The 17,660-nt window shown below is 49.6% G+C and overlaps 1 protein-coding gene across 1 annotated transcript in view; it reads left to right on the top strand.

The window, feature by feature from the left end:
• The window catches only part of LOC114018901 (zinc finger protein 2), a 59,760-nt gene that overhangs the window by 31,268 nt on the left and 10,832 nt on the right, over positions 1-17,660 (top strand). Inside the window, exons 5-9 of the mRNA XM_043528126.1 lie at positions 7,736-7,824; positions 8,502-8,628; positions 12,084-12,182; positions 12,544-13,093; positions 13,262-13,422. Coding sequence (XP_043384061.1) covers positions 7,736-7,824; positions 8,502-8,628; positions 12,084-12,182; positions 12,544-13,093; positions 13,262-13,422 — 1,026 coding nt within the window. The remainder of the gene's footprint in view (positions 1-7,735; positions 7,825-8,501; positions 8,629-12,083; positions 12,183-12,543; positions 13,094-13,261; positions 13,423-17,660) is intronic.

The following is a 17,660-nucleotide window of genomic DNA, read 5'->3' as shown; positions in this document are numbered from 1 at the left end:
AGCAGGGCTGACCAGGCTTAGGTCCCAACTGACAGCAACCAACAGGAGGCATCTAAGTCCCTTTGTGGCAGAAGGCTTGGGCCACCCCTGTCCTTAGCTGTTCCGACTGGCTGGCTCCGGCAGCTCTCCATCCAGCACACTGGCTTTTGTGGATCCAGCCCCTCATAAGTAAGGCACCCAGGGCTCCCCCAGAAAAGCCGTAAGGGGTTGCACAAACTGACCATTTCTCTGCATTTAACCCCCCTCCTTGAACGAGCAGGTCCCTTGACTCACCTGCGAAAGCCAAGAGAAGTAGCAATTTTATCATTTCTAGACACCGTGCGAGTGTCAGCTGCAAACCCTGCTTCTCCCGGTAATGTCAAACACCAATTCCTCTCCGGCATCCTCTTCCCATGAAGTGTGAGGTTTTATGTGAAGATTGGCTTGGTTTCGTTAGGGTCACTGTCTCTGAGCTCTCTTCACCCACTCCTGCACCCCAGTTCCTCACTGAGACACTAACCGGCACAGAGCAATGATCAGTGGCAGCCTTGGTGCCCAGGGATGTTGTCTCAGAGCTGGGATGGCCAAAGCCCAGCACAGGGTGTGACCAGTGTGAAATGAGTTATTTCAGGACACAGAGAAAACACACCCCTGTAGCAGTCAGGGAATCATGTTGTAGGTCCCAGAAGTCAAACAAGAGGATGGTGGGGCGGGGGGGAAATCGGATATGGGGCCTTTCCTGTCTCGGGAGTGTTGACTCCAATTGACCCTCAGGGTTGGGGGACTGCCTGGCCCACAGGGGCGGGGAATGGATTTGCGGCCTTTCCATAGAGAGCGTGCCGGCTCTGATCCGACCCCAGGGAAGGGGGCTGGCTGGCTGGCTCAGGGGTTCAGGAATGGGATAAGGGGCTTTACCCTACTGGGACACTGGCTCCAATCTAGCACCAGGGTTGCGGGCTAGCTGGCTCATGAAGGTGGGGAACAAGGTATGGGGCCTTTTCTCTCTGGGCCAGGAAGGAAAGGAGATGTGAATGAATTTACCTCTTCCCCCTGCATCCCAGCCAAGGAGCATCCTAGTGTGTCTTTGCTTTACACTGGATGTCTGTGAAGCTCCTCGAAGTATTTAGGGCTGAATTCTGCTCTCCCCTCAATTTACAGATTCCCTTGGCTTCTATGGAGTCACTCCTGACTCTCACCAACGCGAGAGGAGATTCATACCTTTAGCGTAGAGCAGGGGTTCTCAAACTTTTCTTTCCGCGGACCACTTGAAAATTGCTGAGGGTCTCAGCCGACCACTTAATGATCTTTCCAAAAGTCATTTGTACCATTAGCTAACTATTGTAAAGCTAACCCTCTTGCATTAATATTATCTGCACAGATCGCGCAGTCTTAAGATGCTAAACAAATCTGTGAGTCAACTAGAAATAGTCATGCTCTCCTTGTAAATATTAATACTGTCCTTTCCAGTATCTGCAAAGATTGTAAGAGGCATTCACTCAGGCTTATACAATTTCTCTGCCATGTCCACTCTAAATTTGACTAATGTTTTACACACATAGAAGAGTAACAATAAGTAATAAAGCGACACAAACGGCAAAACAAACCCACAAACAAACAAGTGACCACACTGAGAATACGAAGGGAAGCGAAACAACCAGTGGTTGGTTTGGGGGATTTTAAATGAGTGTTTAGGACCCACGTGGTGCAAGTGCAACAGAGCCCCGGAGAAACAGGCAAAGTTCAAGTTCTCCTAGTTTCACATTGTAAGAGTGTGCAACCAATTCAAAAACCATTTTTACAAGCCCTGGGGCAGATAAACACATGGCTTGGAGTTTGCAGACAGATCCCTGCTTCAAAGAGCTTGCAAATAAACACCTGGCAGGACCCCAACCAAATCGAGTGCTGACGGCGACTCAAGAGTCAATGGAAGTACTCTGAGTCTTAAAGCAGGGGTGGGCAAACTTTTTGGGCTGAGGGCCACATCTGGGTGGGGAAATTCTATGCGGGGCAGGAGGCTGGGGTACAGAAGGAAGTGTGGGGTATGGGAGAGGATTAGGGATGCAGGAACAGGCTCGGGGCAAGGGATTGGGGCAGAGGAGGTGTGTGGGGTGTATGAGGGTGCTCAGGGAAGGGGGTTGGGGTGCAGGAAGGGTGCGGCAGGGGACTCAGGGCAGGGGGTTGGGGTGCAGGAGGGGTGCGGCAGCGGGCTTAGGGCAGGGGGTTGGGGTGCAGGAGGGGTTTGGGCTTCGGCCCGGCACCACTTACCTAAAGCGGCTCCGGGGTGGCAGCGGCAGGGAGCCTTCCCTGGCCTCGCACCGCACCGCTCAGGACAAGGAGGGATGGGGAGATGGGGTGGGGAGCCTCTCGGCAGGGAGCTGGGGGGAGAGGGGCAGACAGCTTCTGGGCTGGCCCCAGGGAGCTGCTGGGGGGAGTACGGGCCGGGGGGTTTCTCAAGGACCGAGCCAGCCATCCTCAGCCCACCGTGGGTTCTCCCCAGGACCTGTGCTCCTCCTCTAGCCAGGAGAAACCAGCTGCAGACCCCTTTAGTGCTGGGCAGGGGGTCAAACAAAAGGATGTGGCTCTTTTAAGAAAAGTTTGCCCTTGAGTCTGATGAGTGAACTTGGGCTGGGGCCAGCAGCTCGTCCCCTCCCGGGGCTCTGTCCAGCCAGTCGGGTGCGCCAGGTGTAGTGTAGTAAATTGCTCTGCGTAGAAATGTGCTACTTACCGGGTACTGAGCCGTACATCTGCTGAAGCCACTGCCCTTCACCCTGCCCTTCTTAGCCGTAAGATTCTGCGGACGGCTTTTGACAGGGGTTAAAAAGTTGCCAAGGGGGTGAATCGGAACACGGGGGTGGCCAGGGTCTGAGCAGGGGGTGGAAACTGACTGGTCAGGGGGGTCAAGCAGCTGGAGGCAGCATTAGGAGAGGGGCTAAAGGGAAAATCAGGATGGGGGGAGGAGGCAGAGTTAAGCCCAGGAGCGAGGCGCTGGCAGAGGGTGTCAGAGGGCAAAACCCGGCACAGGCAGGGGCACAGGGGGCAGCAGTTACCCCAGTGGGACTGAGACACCAGGGCTTGCAAAATAGTTTCTTGGGGGGGCGAGAGGGTTTTTATTTCCCCTCTCCCAGGCAGAAGCTCTTAGCATCGGCTTCCCAGGACTGGGTTCTCAAAGGCACAGGGCTGGGTTCGTAAAGACAGAGGCATCCCAATACCTAGTCAATACATCTCCTTTTTGTCTGATCTAACCTACTGAGGTTCTGTCTACACTGCAAATTTCAAAGGACTGTCGCGGGTGCCAGTGCTCCTGGTAATCCACCTCGACAAGGGGATTAGGTCCGAGCAGTGGGAGCCGAGCCTGTCCACACTAGCGCTTTAAAGCATTCAAACGTGCTGTGCTCGGCGAGGGGGAGGGAGTGATTTTTCACGCCCCTGAGCCAGCAACTTAGAGCTCTTTAACTTGCCAGTGTAGATAATCCCTGAGACTGAATTCAGTGAAACATGGTACAGATATCCCCTGAGAAACAAAGAATCCCATATCACTGTATGAATGCATTGAGTCTCATAGCAGCGTCCCAAGTTGTCTTATCTGCTGCTGGGATTCCCTGAATTTTTCATTCTAACTTTTTTTCCTCATTTTTAGAGCAGATGTTTATTCTGTTGAATCATCTGACTTCCACTCTGACTGAATTTCTGGCCTAGTGTCAAAACTTTGTTTTGAGTCAAACCACCAGTGCTGTAAATATTGGTGGTCAGACCAATAGTCCACCTAATCTAGTATCGTGTCTTGTGACAGTGGCCAATGCCAGGTGCTTCTAAAGGAATGATCAGACCAGTCAAGGACTCATTGAACCATCCCATTGTCCACTCCCAGCATCTGGCAGTCAAAGGACAGTTTAGGGACATGCAGAGCATGGGCCTGCATCCCTGATTATCTTGGCTAATAGCCAATCTACTTATCCTGAGGCACTGATCGAATTCTTTGCTAATATATACCTTATGCCAGATGGTTGATCTGGGGTATCATTGCAAAATTTAAGACCTACTGACTGCGTTTAGCCAACCTGAATGCATGTAACGTTTGTATGTGAGGCTAGAAATATTGAGCATGTCTCTGTATTTAAAATGTGCTCTGTTGGATGGGGCCAGACAATGTTAGCGCCTTACTGAAGGAATGCACAAACTCGTAAAGATTATCCCAGGCACTGTGCCTCTGAATGATAGAGATACCTCTATACAGTGGGTGCTGTTTGACCCAGGTCACAGCAAAAGAGCCTTCCAGAAAGTGGGGGGAAGAAAGAAAAGGTGGACAATGAGAGCCTACAAGAACAACCAGAAACACCTGAGGTACAAAGACTGAACAGTGAGAAATGATTGACCCAGCAATCTGGATGATGGGAAGAGAGACACCTCAGCTCAGCATACTGAGAATCAGAAGGATCTGACATTATCAACCAATGAAGAATAATCCAGGTGTGTCTAATATATCTTGTGTCCCCATTATGCAGACATAGGCCTTTTTCTCACTGCTAATAAAACTAATGAAAACAACACAAGACAAGTTTTAACAGTGATGACAAAGGCTGAAGAAAATGTCTCAAAAATTAAGTGAGAGAGCAATGAGGTGACAGGGGAGTACCACAGTTCTGAGTGTAATTTTGGTGGTGATGCCTGCGGGGCCCCCGGGAGCCCCAGCAACGGGCCGCGGGGGGGGGCGGGTGTGAGAGGCGCCGGCTCAGGGGGGGCCCGAAGGATTCAGGCTGATCCCGGCACCTGCCCTGACTGAAGCTGGAGAAGGCGGAAGCGCCCGCGGGGCACGCTGGGAGAAGTAGTTCCTGTGTTGAGTCGTTGGCGCCTCTCCCAAGGGGGGGAAGCGCTATCTGCCGCTCGAGCTCTGGGCATGCGCTGATGGAAGGGGACGGGAGTCGCGCGTGCGCAGAGGCAGAGTTCACCTGCTGCTGCGGGACCGGGCTGAGCGGGAGGGTCTGTGCCGGGGCGACCTTCATTAACCCCCCCGCGCCCGGCCCGCGCCCTGCTCCCGCTGGGGCCGCCCTGGCCTTGCCCGCCCCGCTGCCGAGCTGCCGCCTCCAGGTACCGGAGCGAGCCCCGGGGGCGGTGACGCTGCCCCAGTGTCCGCGGGGACCCGGCATCGGGCGGCGCCGGGACCTGCTCCCGGGGGGGCCGCGCCCGGGGGGGCTCGGAGCTGCTGTCCCAGCAGGAGCCCAGCGCCCCCGGGCGGTGTCTGGACGGGGCAGCGGGTTAGGGCGAGGCTGGGAGACCCCGACACCGCGGGGCCGGGCTGGGGGGGCCGCTCTCTGCCGGCAACAGGGCCCGGGCAGGCCCGGGAGGGGACGGGGGCAGCGAGCGGCCCCCCCGGAGGCGGCCCGGCCCCGGGCTGCGGCCAGGAGCTCGTTCCTCCGCGGGGCCGCTTCACGCGCCGCACCTGGGAGACGCCTCGGGGCTGCCCAGCCCCAGGGGAGCCGCAGCCAGGCCCTGCCCCGCGCCGCCGGACCCGGGGGGCTCCTGTGGGGGGGGAGGCCGGGGGGGGCTTGAACGGTCCCTGTGCAGCCTCAGGAAATCCCCGGGGGAGAAGGGGAGGGCGGGAGGTGAGGGAATTGGATCCTTTCCCCGCTCGTGCCGCTCACACCCTGATACAAATTCTCTCCAGTTCTTCCCCTTTTCTCAAATGTCAATTTAACATCTCCGGTGTGGGGCATTTTCCCACCCATTTTATCTGCAGCGATTTGTCCTTGTTTAGAGGAGAAATTGTTCCCTGAGTCGGTCCCCAAAACATGGCTGCCCCTGGAGTGGGGATGGGATGAGACGCCTGGTCTCTGCCAGGGTGGGGGAAGGGCGGAGCAAGTGCCCCCCGTGGAGACTGCCCAGACCCCGATTTCCCAACCCCTCTTGCTGGCCGCAAACTGCCAACACAGTTGCCCCCAGCTATCCGTTGACGCTCACCTGCCCATCCCCCACTGCTGCCCCCTTCCCTCACCCAGGAAGCCTTCCAGCTCCTCCTCCGCCCTCTTAAATCGTGTGTGAATGGTGGCAGATGGGGAACCATCACTTTCTGTTTATGTATTGCACAGTCATATAAAATCCAGTCAAACAGTCCCCCTTTTCCAACTAGTTATTTCATAGCAATATAAAATTCCCTCGGATCTTTTTTCTCATATTATCAATTACTGACTTTGTGACACGTATTCTCTGCAGATCTCAAAGATTGTTATGAAATACCCTAAACATTTGCCCCACTTTTTCTCTAGTTGTCCATTTCTAATTGAATATGCCCTGAGATTTTCCCTGTCTCCCTTAATTATAAAATACTAAGAAAACCTCAGATTTACACCTTTTTATCAGATTCTTCAACATGGAAATAAAATGTTTGCAACTGTTGCCCATTTCCTCTGTATTCATTTTTCAAATATTGATGTGAAATATGCTCAGATTTTACCTCCTATCAACAACTGATATAAAATCCCTCTGATTTTCCACTTTCCTCTCTCTAATCTGCAAAATGGGAGGAGGGGGGTCCCAGGAAAGGGCATGGCAGAGGCTCTGGGGGCTGCTACTAAATTTGTGCCCCGAGTCCTTCTCCTAGATCTGGGGGGTGAGGGAGGTGGGAAGGGGGTTAGCACTGCTACACAATGACCTCTTCCACAGCATTCTGGACCCATCCTTTCTGAAATCTGGTTTCATTGAGACCACTGTTAATCCAGACTCACTGTATGGAAAGACAAGGAGTGACTCCAGATGAACAGTAAGGCAAATGAGATTAGCAAGTCTCCTGTGAGGAGGTGCTCTCATTAGCTGCTCTCCCCAGAGAGCTAAAGGAGGGAAGGCTGCTCAAAGGCTCTGTCCCTCTCTCCTAAGGATACTGGGGTTCAGCTTCCTGGGTCAGACGCTGCAGTGTCCATTGTGATCCGGGAGACCAGGTTTAGTAGCTGCTGCTACCTTTGCGGGGCTTCTGTGCTGGGAAGTGACCTTAATTAAAGCTTCTTCTCTGCCCGGCCCAGGTGCTGACTTTCTCCAGCTGGTACTAGCCCCTTGGGGCAGACCTGGGCTCTGTTAATACAAATTCTGAGCCACAAACTTCAGGTAACTGAAAGACGTCAGGGAAAGTGCTGGGGACTGGCAAGAAAGTGACTCTGCACAAACAGCCCTTCCTCATTTCTCCTCCCATTAGCAATTGCCAGGAGAAAATCCAGCGATGGGATTGTAAAGAACCCAGGAATAGGACTTTCCCAGCCAGAGAGGCAGGGAGAAAGGACAGGGGAAGGAGAGACTGAAAGGGGCAGAGGTAGAAATGAGTGGGAAGAAAGATTTCCAGCTCTAGTCCACCCAGACAAATGTGTTGCAGCATCCCTGGGCAGAATCACTTTCCAGTGAACAAGAAAAGGATTAGACCGAGGAAAAGCCAGTTCCTGACTCCATATTCCCCCTGCTCGGTTGTGGCTGCCATGAGGTCCGTGTCCGAGGGAATCCCCCACAGTGACTCCTTTGGTTCTGCTCTTTTCCAGCATTGTGTTGAGAGACTTTGTTACGGGGTGGGGGGAGGGAGAAGGGAGGTTAAAAATGTCTCTGTGGGCTTAGCCTGGCAGGAGGGGCCGGGTCTACACTGAAATAAAGAGATCAAGCATTTTTCCAGTATGGCAGAATCTAGGATATCTGTCTGCAGGGAAAGGGCCCTGGGGGAATTCTGATGTGAAGTTAACTAAAGCCTGTTCTGAAACCCCCACAATTACGCTTCTCACCCTCCCAGGCTGCAGAACGACGTCCATTTTTCACTCCAGCTCCTCCCATCCTCCCATGGGACAGAGAAGAGTAATGGCTGCAGTGGAGCCAGCTCAGGTAGGGATTATTGGGGAGTTTTGGGTGGGTTCCTTCTGGAGGGAGAGGGACAGCAAATACACCAGAGACGGGAAGCTTTGCGCAGTCTGGTTTGGAGGTTGGTCCGGGGCAGGAAATCCACAAGGTGGAGAAAGGGAGGAGGACACGGGGTGGCAAATCTGCTGGGAGTTATTTAATAAGTGGCCTAGATTCTGGGACCAGACCCATGAGGTTGGGAGGTGGAAATGCTCTAATTTGTTGAACAGAAAATAACCCACCTACATGGGGCTAAGAAAACTAACCAGACTCATAGTGCGGGAGCCTGACCCGACTAAGCAGCGGGTGCCGTGAGATATGATGGGGGCACCCACCAGTCAGGCTTAGGGGAGATTCCTCTCCCTTCATATCCAGCTCCTCGCACTGAGGAGCGCGTTGGACTTCCTACCAGAGAGCTCTCCCTGGACCCTGCTAGGGGCTCCATTTCCTGTATCAGTCTGTGGCTAGTAGGTGTGTGATGGATCTGGTGGGAGAGAGGAGGGGCTCTGTCTTCGTCCCCTCACCCTGGTGGTTCCAGGATGCTCTGAGCGAGGTGGGGGTGGGACTCTGACCGTGATCCACCCAGACTTCCATTGATTGGCTCCTCTCCCACACAAATAGTGGGGCAGCAGGTACTGAGTGTTGGACTTTTGCTCTCTTAGGGTCCGGTGACCTTCGAGGAGGTGGCTGTGTATTTCACCAGGGAAGAGTGGGCTCTGTTGCACCCTGCTCAGAGAGCTCTCTACGGAGATGTCATTCAGGAGAACTATAAGAATGTGACCTCGCTGGGTAAGGATTCCCGTCCCCTCAGTTCTTGGAAGGGGAAATGAAGAGAGACGGTTCACGCCACCCCCCAATGGCATTTCTGCTCTGTCCTGTTTCAGCAGCACCCCAATATGCCAGTAACACACACACACACACGACCAGAGACCTTCCCCTGCTGAAGAACACTTGGGAACAGAGCACAGGAGCAGTATCGCACAGTGTCAGATATCTCTTCTTGCTCAAGTAAAACTGGGGCTTAGGTCCAGCATAACCAATGGAAGCTTCCTACCCCCGGCCTTCTCTGAAACCCTGAGCCTACTCCACCCGAATCAGAATGTGCTTGGGGTGTAACAAGCAGGCTGCTGGAGTCAGAGCTGCTGGTCCAGGGCTACTTATCACACCCAGTGCATCCTTGAATGCTGGCTGGGGGTATCCAGACAGGGGAGCTCCAACAGCAGAACATTGAATCTCACCCAGGATTACAGATGACACAAATCCTCACTGGTCTAGATTGCACTGCAGCGTGTGAAAATGGCTTATGTTGGTAGTGAAACTTCCTGAGACATGGAGAGTCTTGCTTCTCCATCCGCACGTGTGATAGCCACCACCTCTCTTCTCTGCAGGCTCCTTGGATTTTTGATTACCTCATTGTCACATGACCCCGATTCTTATCTTTCACATTCTGCTTTTCTAGACTAATTAGCATCTGTTGCTCCTGAATTATAGCTTCTAATTTCCCAGTGTTCTCCACACCCAGGGATTTTCCTACTCCCTCCCGTTACACTGGGCTCACTAGATTCCCTAGTACATAAGAGCGGCCACGCTGGGTCAGACCAAAGGTCCATGTAGCCCAGTGTCCTGTCTTTCGAGAGTGGCCATGATTTTATAGATTTCTCTCATATCCCCCTTTCGTCTCTTTTCTAAGCTGAAAAGGCCCAGTCTTTTTCATCTCTCCTCATATGGAAGTTCTTCCATACTCCTAATCATATTTTTTCCCTTTTCTGAACCTCTTCCAATTCCAGTCTATCTATCTATTTGCTTCAGGTTGGGGGGCTGTCTGTAGGCAAGGACTGGCCTATCTCCCAAGATTTGTGAGAGTGTTGGGTCATCCTTCAGGATAGGTTGTAGATCCTTAATAATGCGTTGGAGGGGTTTTAGTTGGGGGCTGAAGGTGACGGCCCCAACTAAAACCCCTCCAACGCATTATTAAGGATCTACAACCTATCCTGAAGGATGACCCAACACTCTCACAAATGTTGGGAGACAGGCCAGTCCTTGCCTACAGACAGCCCCCCAACCTGAAGCAAATACTCACCAGCAACCACATACCACACAACAGAACCACTAACCCAGGAACCTATCCTTGCCACAAAGCCCGTTGCCAACTGTGCCCACGTATCTATTCAGGGGACACCATCACAGGGCCTAATAACATCAGCCACACTATCAGAGGCTCGTTCACCTGCACATCCACCAATGTGATATATGCCATCATGTGCTAGCAATGCCCCTCTGCCATGTACATTGGTCAAACTGGACAGTCTCTACGTAAAAGAATAAATGGACACAAATCAGATGTCAAGAATTATAACATTCATAAACCAGTCGGAGAACACTTCAATCTCTCTGGTCACGCAGAGACATGAAGGTCGCTATCTTACAACAAAAAAACTTCAAATCCAGAGTCCAGCGAGAAACTGCTGAATTGGAATTCATTTGCAAATTGGATACCATTAATTTAGGCTTAAATAGAGACTGGGAGTGGCTAAGTCATTATGCAAGGTAGCCTATTTCCCCTTGTCCCCCCCCCCCCCCCCCCCCCCCCCCCCCCCCCCGCCCCCCGACGTTCTGGTTAAACTTGGATTTATGCTGGAAGTGGCCCACCTTGATTGTCATGCACAGTGTGGGGAGAGTGGTCAGTTTGGATGAGCTATTGCCAGCAGGAGAGTGAGTTTGTGTGTGTGGGGGGGGGGGGGGTGAGAAAACCTGGATTTGTGCTGGAAATGGCCCACTTTGATTTTCATGCAGGTTGTAAGGAGAGTGGTCACTTTGGATAGGCTATTACCAGCAGGAGAGTGAGTTTGTGTGTGTGGTTTTTGGAGGGGCGTGAGGGGGTGAGAGAACCTGGATTTCTGCAGGAAATGGCCCACCTTGATTATCATACACATTGTGAAGACTGTGGTCACTTTGGATGGGCTATTACCAACAAGAGAGTGAGTTTGTCTGTGGGGGGGCGGAGGGTGAGAAAACCTGGATTTGTGCTGGAAATGGCCCAACTTGATGATCACTTTAGATAAGCTATTACCAGCAGGAGAGTGGGGTGGGAGGAGGTATTGTTTCATGGTGTCTGTGTATATAATGTCTTCTGCAATTTCCACAGTATGCATCCGATGAAGTGAGCTGTAGCTCACGAAAGCTCATGCTCACATAAATTGGTTAGTCTCTAAGGTGCCACAAGTCCTCCTTTTCTTTTTGCGAATACAGACTAACACGGCTGTTACTCTGAAACCTGTCATCATACTTGTGTAGTGTTTTTGGGTGACACCCCCAGACATATTGGCGTCAGCACTGCCTAGCCTGTTCGATGGCCCATCCAGGGTCATCAGCTGTACAATGAGCCCATGGAAAGGACCAAGGGGATACACCTATTGAGTCAGCGAGACATGCAGGGGTGCGTCTGTGTACTGAGAACTCCAAGGCTTTTCCATGCCATCTGCTGTGAAACTTGTGTTTGGGGCACAGGAAGTCTAAGCCACATGGCAAAAGGCATATAAAGGGTAGCTGCATCATCTCCCTTTTGTCTTCAGTCCCTCTTCCTACATCTGGAGCAACTTCTCTACAAACTGAAGCCTTGAACAAAGGACTGAATGACCCATCCAAGCTGTGGCTGTGTTCCAGATGGACTTTCAAGCCACTAACTCACCAGTACTGCTAAGAACCTGATATATAGATTTCAGAATGAACCTGACTGCTTTTCCATTTCACTTCTTTCTGTCTTTCTTTTGTTTAAACCTTTAGTTTAGATGCTAAAGGATTGGCTGGTATTTTGGGTAAGAGCCAAATGTATCGTGACCTGGTACTGGTGCTAACCCTTTGGGATCAGAAGAACATTTTGTTTGTGAGCAGAGTTTTTAAATAACCTCTGACTGCAGTGGACCTAGGTGCTGACTAGGAGTCAGAGAACTGGAATGCAATAAAGGGGGCTGTGTGATTTCTTTTTTCAGCTTCTCGGTAACCAGTGTGGGTGATGAGAAGCAGTTTGTGACTGGTCGGTGAGTTTAACTTCAGTGTTAACCACCAGTTTGGGGAGGATATGCTATCCCTTTTTCAGCCTGCCCTGACCTTGGCCTTTTCAGTGAGGGACTGCCCCAGGCACACCAGCTCACACTAAGCACAGAAGTTTAAATGAACAGAAAATTTTTTTATGACAAAGTCTTGTGACATCAACCGAAGTCCTTTGTTTTCTTTCATCTGAGCAGGGTTTCCAATTTCCAAACCTGATGTGATCTCCCAGCTGGAACAAGGGGAAGAGCCATGGGTCCCAGAGGAAAGAGAGATCCTCAGAGCTCCCTGCACAGGTGAGGAAACATTAAGCCAACTCAGAATCTATAAGTGCCTGAAGGAACCATCTGGGATACCCTACAAAGTCTTGGGAGGTCTCTCAGTTCATTATTGTCTCTAGCAGGGGTTGTATCCTCAGGGTAAATATAGCTCATGGCTTCCTATAGATCCAAGCAGACATCAGGCAGAAGTTTCCTCCCTTCCCCCTGTGAATTTGGATGGGATGTGAAGGCTGAATTGATCCCCCTCCTCTCTCCTATTTGGTGGAAGAGTTTGAGGGAGTTCAGTACCTGATTTTTATTTGACCCCTCTCCAGCACTTGTTTTCGTTTGGTCTTCCCCTTTCCATCCCTGTTTGAGGTTTCTCTCTCTATCACAGCAGGTGATGCAATGCTTTGTGAGAAAGAGGAGCAGAATTCTCAGCAGGAAAATGTTGAACAAGTGGATAAACACAGAGAATTAAAGCAAAGATGGAAAAGGAGTGTGTCCAGGAATCATGAGCAGGGAAAATCCTTTGCGATTCATCACAGACCAGAAAGAGAGCAGGGAAACCAGCCATTGGAGAAAATGGGTAAATTTATTTCCTGTCGGGGAACTCAGCAGGGCCTCAAGGAAACCACAATCCAGCAGGAAATCCTCAGGAGAAAGAGGAAAAATACATGCAGTGAGTGTGGGAAAAGCTTCACTCAAAGATCAGGCCTTTCTACTCATCAGAGAATCCACACAGGGGAGAGGCCCGACGAATGCAGTGAGTCTGGGAAAAGCTTCACTTCCAGCTCAGCCCTTTCTAATCATCAGAGAATCCACACCGGAGAGAGGCCCAATGAATGCAGTGAGTGTGGGAAAAACTTCAGTAGCAGCTCAGCCCTTTCTACTCATCAGAGAATCCACACAGGGGAAAGGCCCTACGAATGCAGTGAGTGTGGGAAATCGTTCATTCAAAGATCAGCCCTTTTTCAGCATCAGAGGATCCACACAGGGGAGAGGCCCTATGAATGCAGTGAGTGTGGGAAAAGCTTCATTCAAAGATCACACCTTTTTCACCATCAGAGAATCCACACAGGTGAGAGGCCCTATGAATGCAGTGAGTGTGGGAAAAGCTTCATTCAAAGATCACACCTTTTTCACCATCAGAGAATCCACACAGGGGAGAGGCCCTACAAATGCAGTGAGTGTGGGAAAAGCTTCACTAGCAGCTCAGCGCTTTCTAATCATCAGAGAATCCCCACAGGGGAGAGGTCCTACGAATGCAGTGAGTGTAGGAAAAGCTTCATTCAAAGATCACACCTTTTTCACCATCAGAGAATCCACAGAGGGGAGAGGCCCTATGAATGCAGTGAGTGTGGGAAAACCTTCATTAGGATCTCAGCCCTTTCTAATCATCAGAGAATCCATACAGGGGAGTTGCCTTATGAATGCCGTGAGTGTGGGAAAACCTTCATTAGGAGCTCAGCCCTTTCTAAACATCAGAAAATCCACCCAGGGGATAGGCCCTATAAATGCAGTGAGTGTGGGAAAAGCTTCACTCAAAAATCAGTCCTTTCTAATCATCAGAGAATCCACACAGGGGAAAGGCCCTACGAATGCAGTGAGTGTGGGAAAAGCTTCACTCAAAGATCACACCTTTTCCATCATCAGAGAATCCACACAGGGGAGAGGCCCTACGAATGCAGTGAGTGTGGGAATAGCTTCAGTAGAAGATCAGCCCTTTCTAATCATCAGCGAATCCACACAGGGGAGAGGCCCTACAAATGCAGTGAGTGTGGGAAAAGCTTCATTTGGAGCTCAGCCCTTTCTAATCATCAGAGAATCCACACAGGGGAAAGGCCCTACGAATGCAGTGAGTGTGGGAAAAGCTTCATTCAGAGATCACGCCTTTTTCGCCATCAGAGAATCCACACAGGGGATAGGCCCTACGAATGCAGTGAGTGTGGGAAAAGCTTCACTCAAAGATCACACCTTTTCCAGCATCAGAGAATCCACACACGGGAGAGGCTCTGCCATAAATATAAAGGGAAGGGTAAACACTTTTAAAATGCCTCCCTGCCGGAGGAAAAACCCTTTCACGTGTAAAGGGTTAAGAAGGTAGGATAACCTCGCTGGCACCTGACCAAAATGACCAATGAGGAGACAAGATACTTTCTAAGCTGCATGGGGGGAGAAACAAAGGCTCTGTCTGTGTGATGCTTTTGCCGGGAACAGAAAAGGAATGGAGTCTTAGAACTTAGTAAGTAATCTAGCTAGATATGCGTTAGATTCTGTTTTGTTGAAATGGCAGATAAAAGAAGTTGTGCTGAATGGAATGTAGATTCCTGTTTTTGTGTCTTTTTGTAACTTAAGTTTTTGCCTAGAGGGGTTCTCTGTGTTTTGAATCTGATTACCCTGTAAGGTATTTACCATCCTGATTTTACAGAGGTGATTCTTTTACTTTTTTCCTTCAATTAAAATTCTTTTAAGAACCTGCTTGCTTTTTCATTGCTTTTAAGATCCAAGGGTTTGGGTCTGTGTTCACCTATGCAAATTGGTGAGGATTTTTATCAAGCCTTCCCCAGGAAAGGGGGTGAAGGATTTGGGGAGGATTTTTGGGGGAAAGACGTTTCCAAGCGGGCTCTTTCCCTGTTATATATTTGTTAAATGCTTGGTGGTGGCAGCAATGAAGTCCAAGGGCAAAAGGTAAACTAGTTTGTACCTTGGGGAAGTTGTAACCTAAGCTGGTAAGAATAAGCTTTGGGGGTTTTCATGCAGGTCCCCACATCTGTACCCTAAAGTTCAGAGTGGGGAAGGAACCTTGACAGGCCCTAGCAATGTCGTGAGTGTGGGAAAAGCTTGACTCAAAGATCAGAACTTTCTAATCATCAGAGAATCCACACAGGGGAAAGGCCCTACAAATGCAGTGAGTGTGGGAAAACCTTCTCTAGCAGTTCAGCCCTTTCTAGTCATCAGAGAATTCACACAAAGGAGAGGCCCTACGAATGCAGTGAGTGTGGGAATATTTTTCCTCATTTTTAGAGCAGATGTTTATTCTGTTGTATCATCTGACTTCAACTCTGACTGAATTTCTGGCCTAGTCTCAAAACTTTGTTTTGAGTCAGTGCACCAGTGCTGTAAATATTGGTGGTCAGACCAATAGTCCACCTAATCTAGTATCGTGTCTTGTGACAGTGGCCAATGCCAGGTGCTTCTAAGGGAATGCTCAGACCAGTCAAGGACTCATTGAACCATCCCATTGTCCACTCCCAGCATCTGCTAGTCAAAGGACGGTTTAGGGACATGCAGAGAATGGACCTGCATCCCTGATTATCTTGGCTAGTAGCCAATCGACTTATCCTGAGGGACTGATCGAACTCTTTGTTCAACCCATTCATAGCTTTTCCTTTCAAAATATAATGAACACACATCTTCAACCCCAACATACCTTTACAACCACAAGAATTCTAAAATCATGAGTTAATCACGCTCGCGTCAAGAAATTTTAAGGAATAAATGATCTTTTTTTGTGCCTCTTTGTTCCTGAGCCTGTAGGGTGCAGTAAGACCAGTTCCAATGCCTTGAGCCTGAACACCTGAATCTTAGTCTACCCTCATCCTGCCAAACATTTCATATATCTAAGGCCATATCTACAGTTTCAGTGTGGGTTAACTCAAGTTATGTCACCATAGAGTCACTATGGTTACTATGTCACTTGTGTTCAGGCCTCCTGGACTCCCTGCCTCAGCAGTCAGGGTACTCACCAGAAGCACTTGTGTAGCTTCAGAGTGAGGTGCACCATGAATAGATATCCCACTGTCCACCCACTGTATTTTGGGAAGCTTTCGTTTGGCAGCATACGGTCGGTACCAAACAGGTCAGACAGGGGTGGTTGTGGCGATGGGTTCAAACTTCTTATAATGCATTGTTAACCATCCACTAATTTTATATGTATCCCATACATAAACGTATACATAATGTTTACACCTTTTTTTCTAAACCCACTAACCTGCCTGGCCCACCTCACTGTCTGCCATCTCACACCAAATCATGGAACTTGCATGGCTCTGCACTATTGTCATGAGCGTTTTCACCCAAAGGTGTGCGCTCCTTTAGTATTTGCAGATCAGCAAACATACATGTGGGGTATGACATTATACTCTACATTCTTTATGAAAATATGCTTATGATATGGATATAACATAGCTAATATATACCTTATGCAAGATTGATGTGGGGTATTATTGCAAAACTTAAGACCTACTGACTGTGTTTAGCCAACCTGTATGCATGTAATGTTTGTATCTGAGGCTAGAAATATTGAGCATGTCTCTGTATTTAACATGTGCTCTGTTGGATGAGGCCAGACAATGTTAGCGGCTTACTGAAGGAATGCACAAACACATAAAGATTATCCCAGGAACTGTGCCTCTGAACAATGGGGACTACTTGACCAAGATCAGATACCTCTATACAGTGGGTGCTGTTTGACCCAGGTCACAGCAAAAGAGCCTTCCAGAAAGTTGGGGGAAGAAAGAAAAGGTGGACAATGAGAGCCTACAAGAAGAACCGGAAACACCTCAGGTACAAAGACTGAACATTGAGAAATGATTGACCCAGCAATCTGGATGATGGGAAGACAGACGCCTCAGCTCAGCATACTGAGAATGAGAAGGATCGGACATTATCAACCAATGAAGATTAATCCAGGTGTGTCTAATATATCTTGTATCCCCATTATGCAGACATAGGCCTTTTTCTCACTGCTAATAAAAGTAATGAAAACAACACAAGTCCTGAAAATATAGGAAATATAGGAATGTTGGCTTGGTTCTATCTACTCCAAAAAATGTGTTCGGTATCAAGTGTTTGTCTAATGGGTATTTTGAGAATGGCGACTAAGCATCTTGTCATGCAGAGAAAGTGTCAATTCAGATTTTGTGGGTAATAAACGTGTAAATAAGGCTGCGATACTGGCCATAGACCATGGTGGATTTGATTTCAATCAAATTGATTTAAATCACTAGTCATGAAGGCTTGATGTAATCATGGTTTTCTAGATAAAAGTGCATTCCTGTTGGTTGTTACAGCCTTCGTACATATTCTTCACAACTCAGAGTTAGATCCAGTGGCGTGCTATAATTTGTTCGGCTTGTGCAGATACTCTTTCTATTTCAGATCCCTGATGTAAACTAGCCAAACTGCGTGTCTGAACCTGGGCCTGTGTGATTTCAGTCAGTTGGCTAATTGGGTTATTTTTCTTCATTAGTTTGTACAGATTTGTCCAACTGACCCACAAAGAAAAGTAAAAGTTTAGAATATTACTGGTATCCAGCGGGTTAGTTCTTTTACCCTCATGACCGGGGAAGCAATAGGGAAGGGGGGGTTAACATAGTTCTATTGCACACACATTGCTCTCCTGCTGGTTCTGGCCAGAAAATCTCCTCTGAGCCAGCGGCCCTGGAGCGAGGTGGAGACTCACCGGCGCAGCGGCTCCGAGGGAATCAGCTCTCCAGCGCACAGAGCGCC

Source organism: Chelonia mydas, chromosome 14 (assembly GCF_015237465.2).
Source record: "Chelonia mydas isolate rCheMyd1 chromosome 14, rCheMyd1.pri.v2, whole genome shotgun sequence".
In the NCBI taxonomy this organism is placed as follows: domain Eukaryota; kingdom Metazoa; phylum Chordata; order Testudines; family Cheloniidae; genus Chelonia; species Chelonia mydas.
This window is presented reverse-complemented; position numbering and strand designations above follow the sequence as displayed.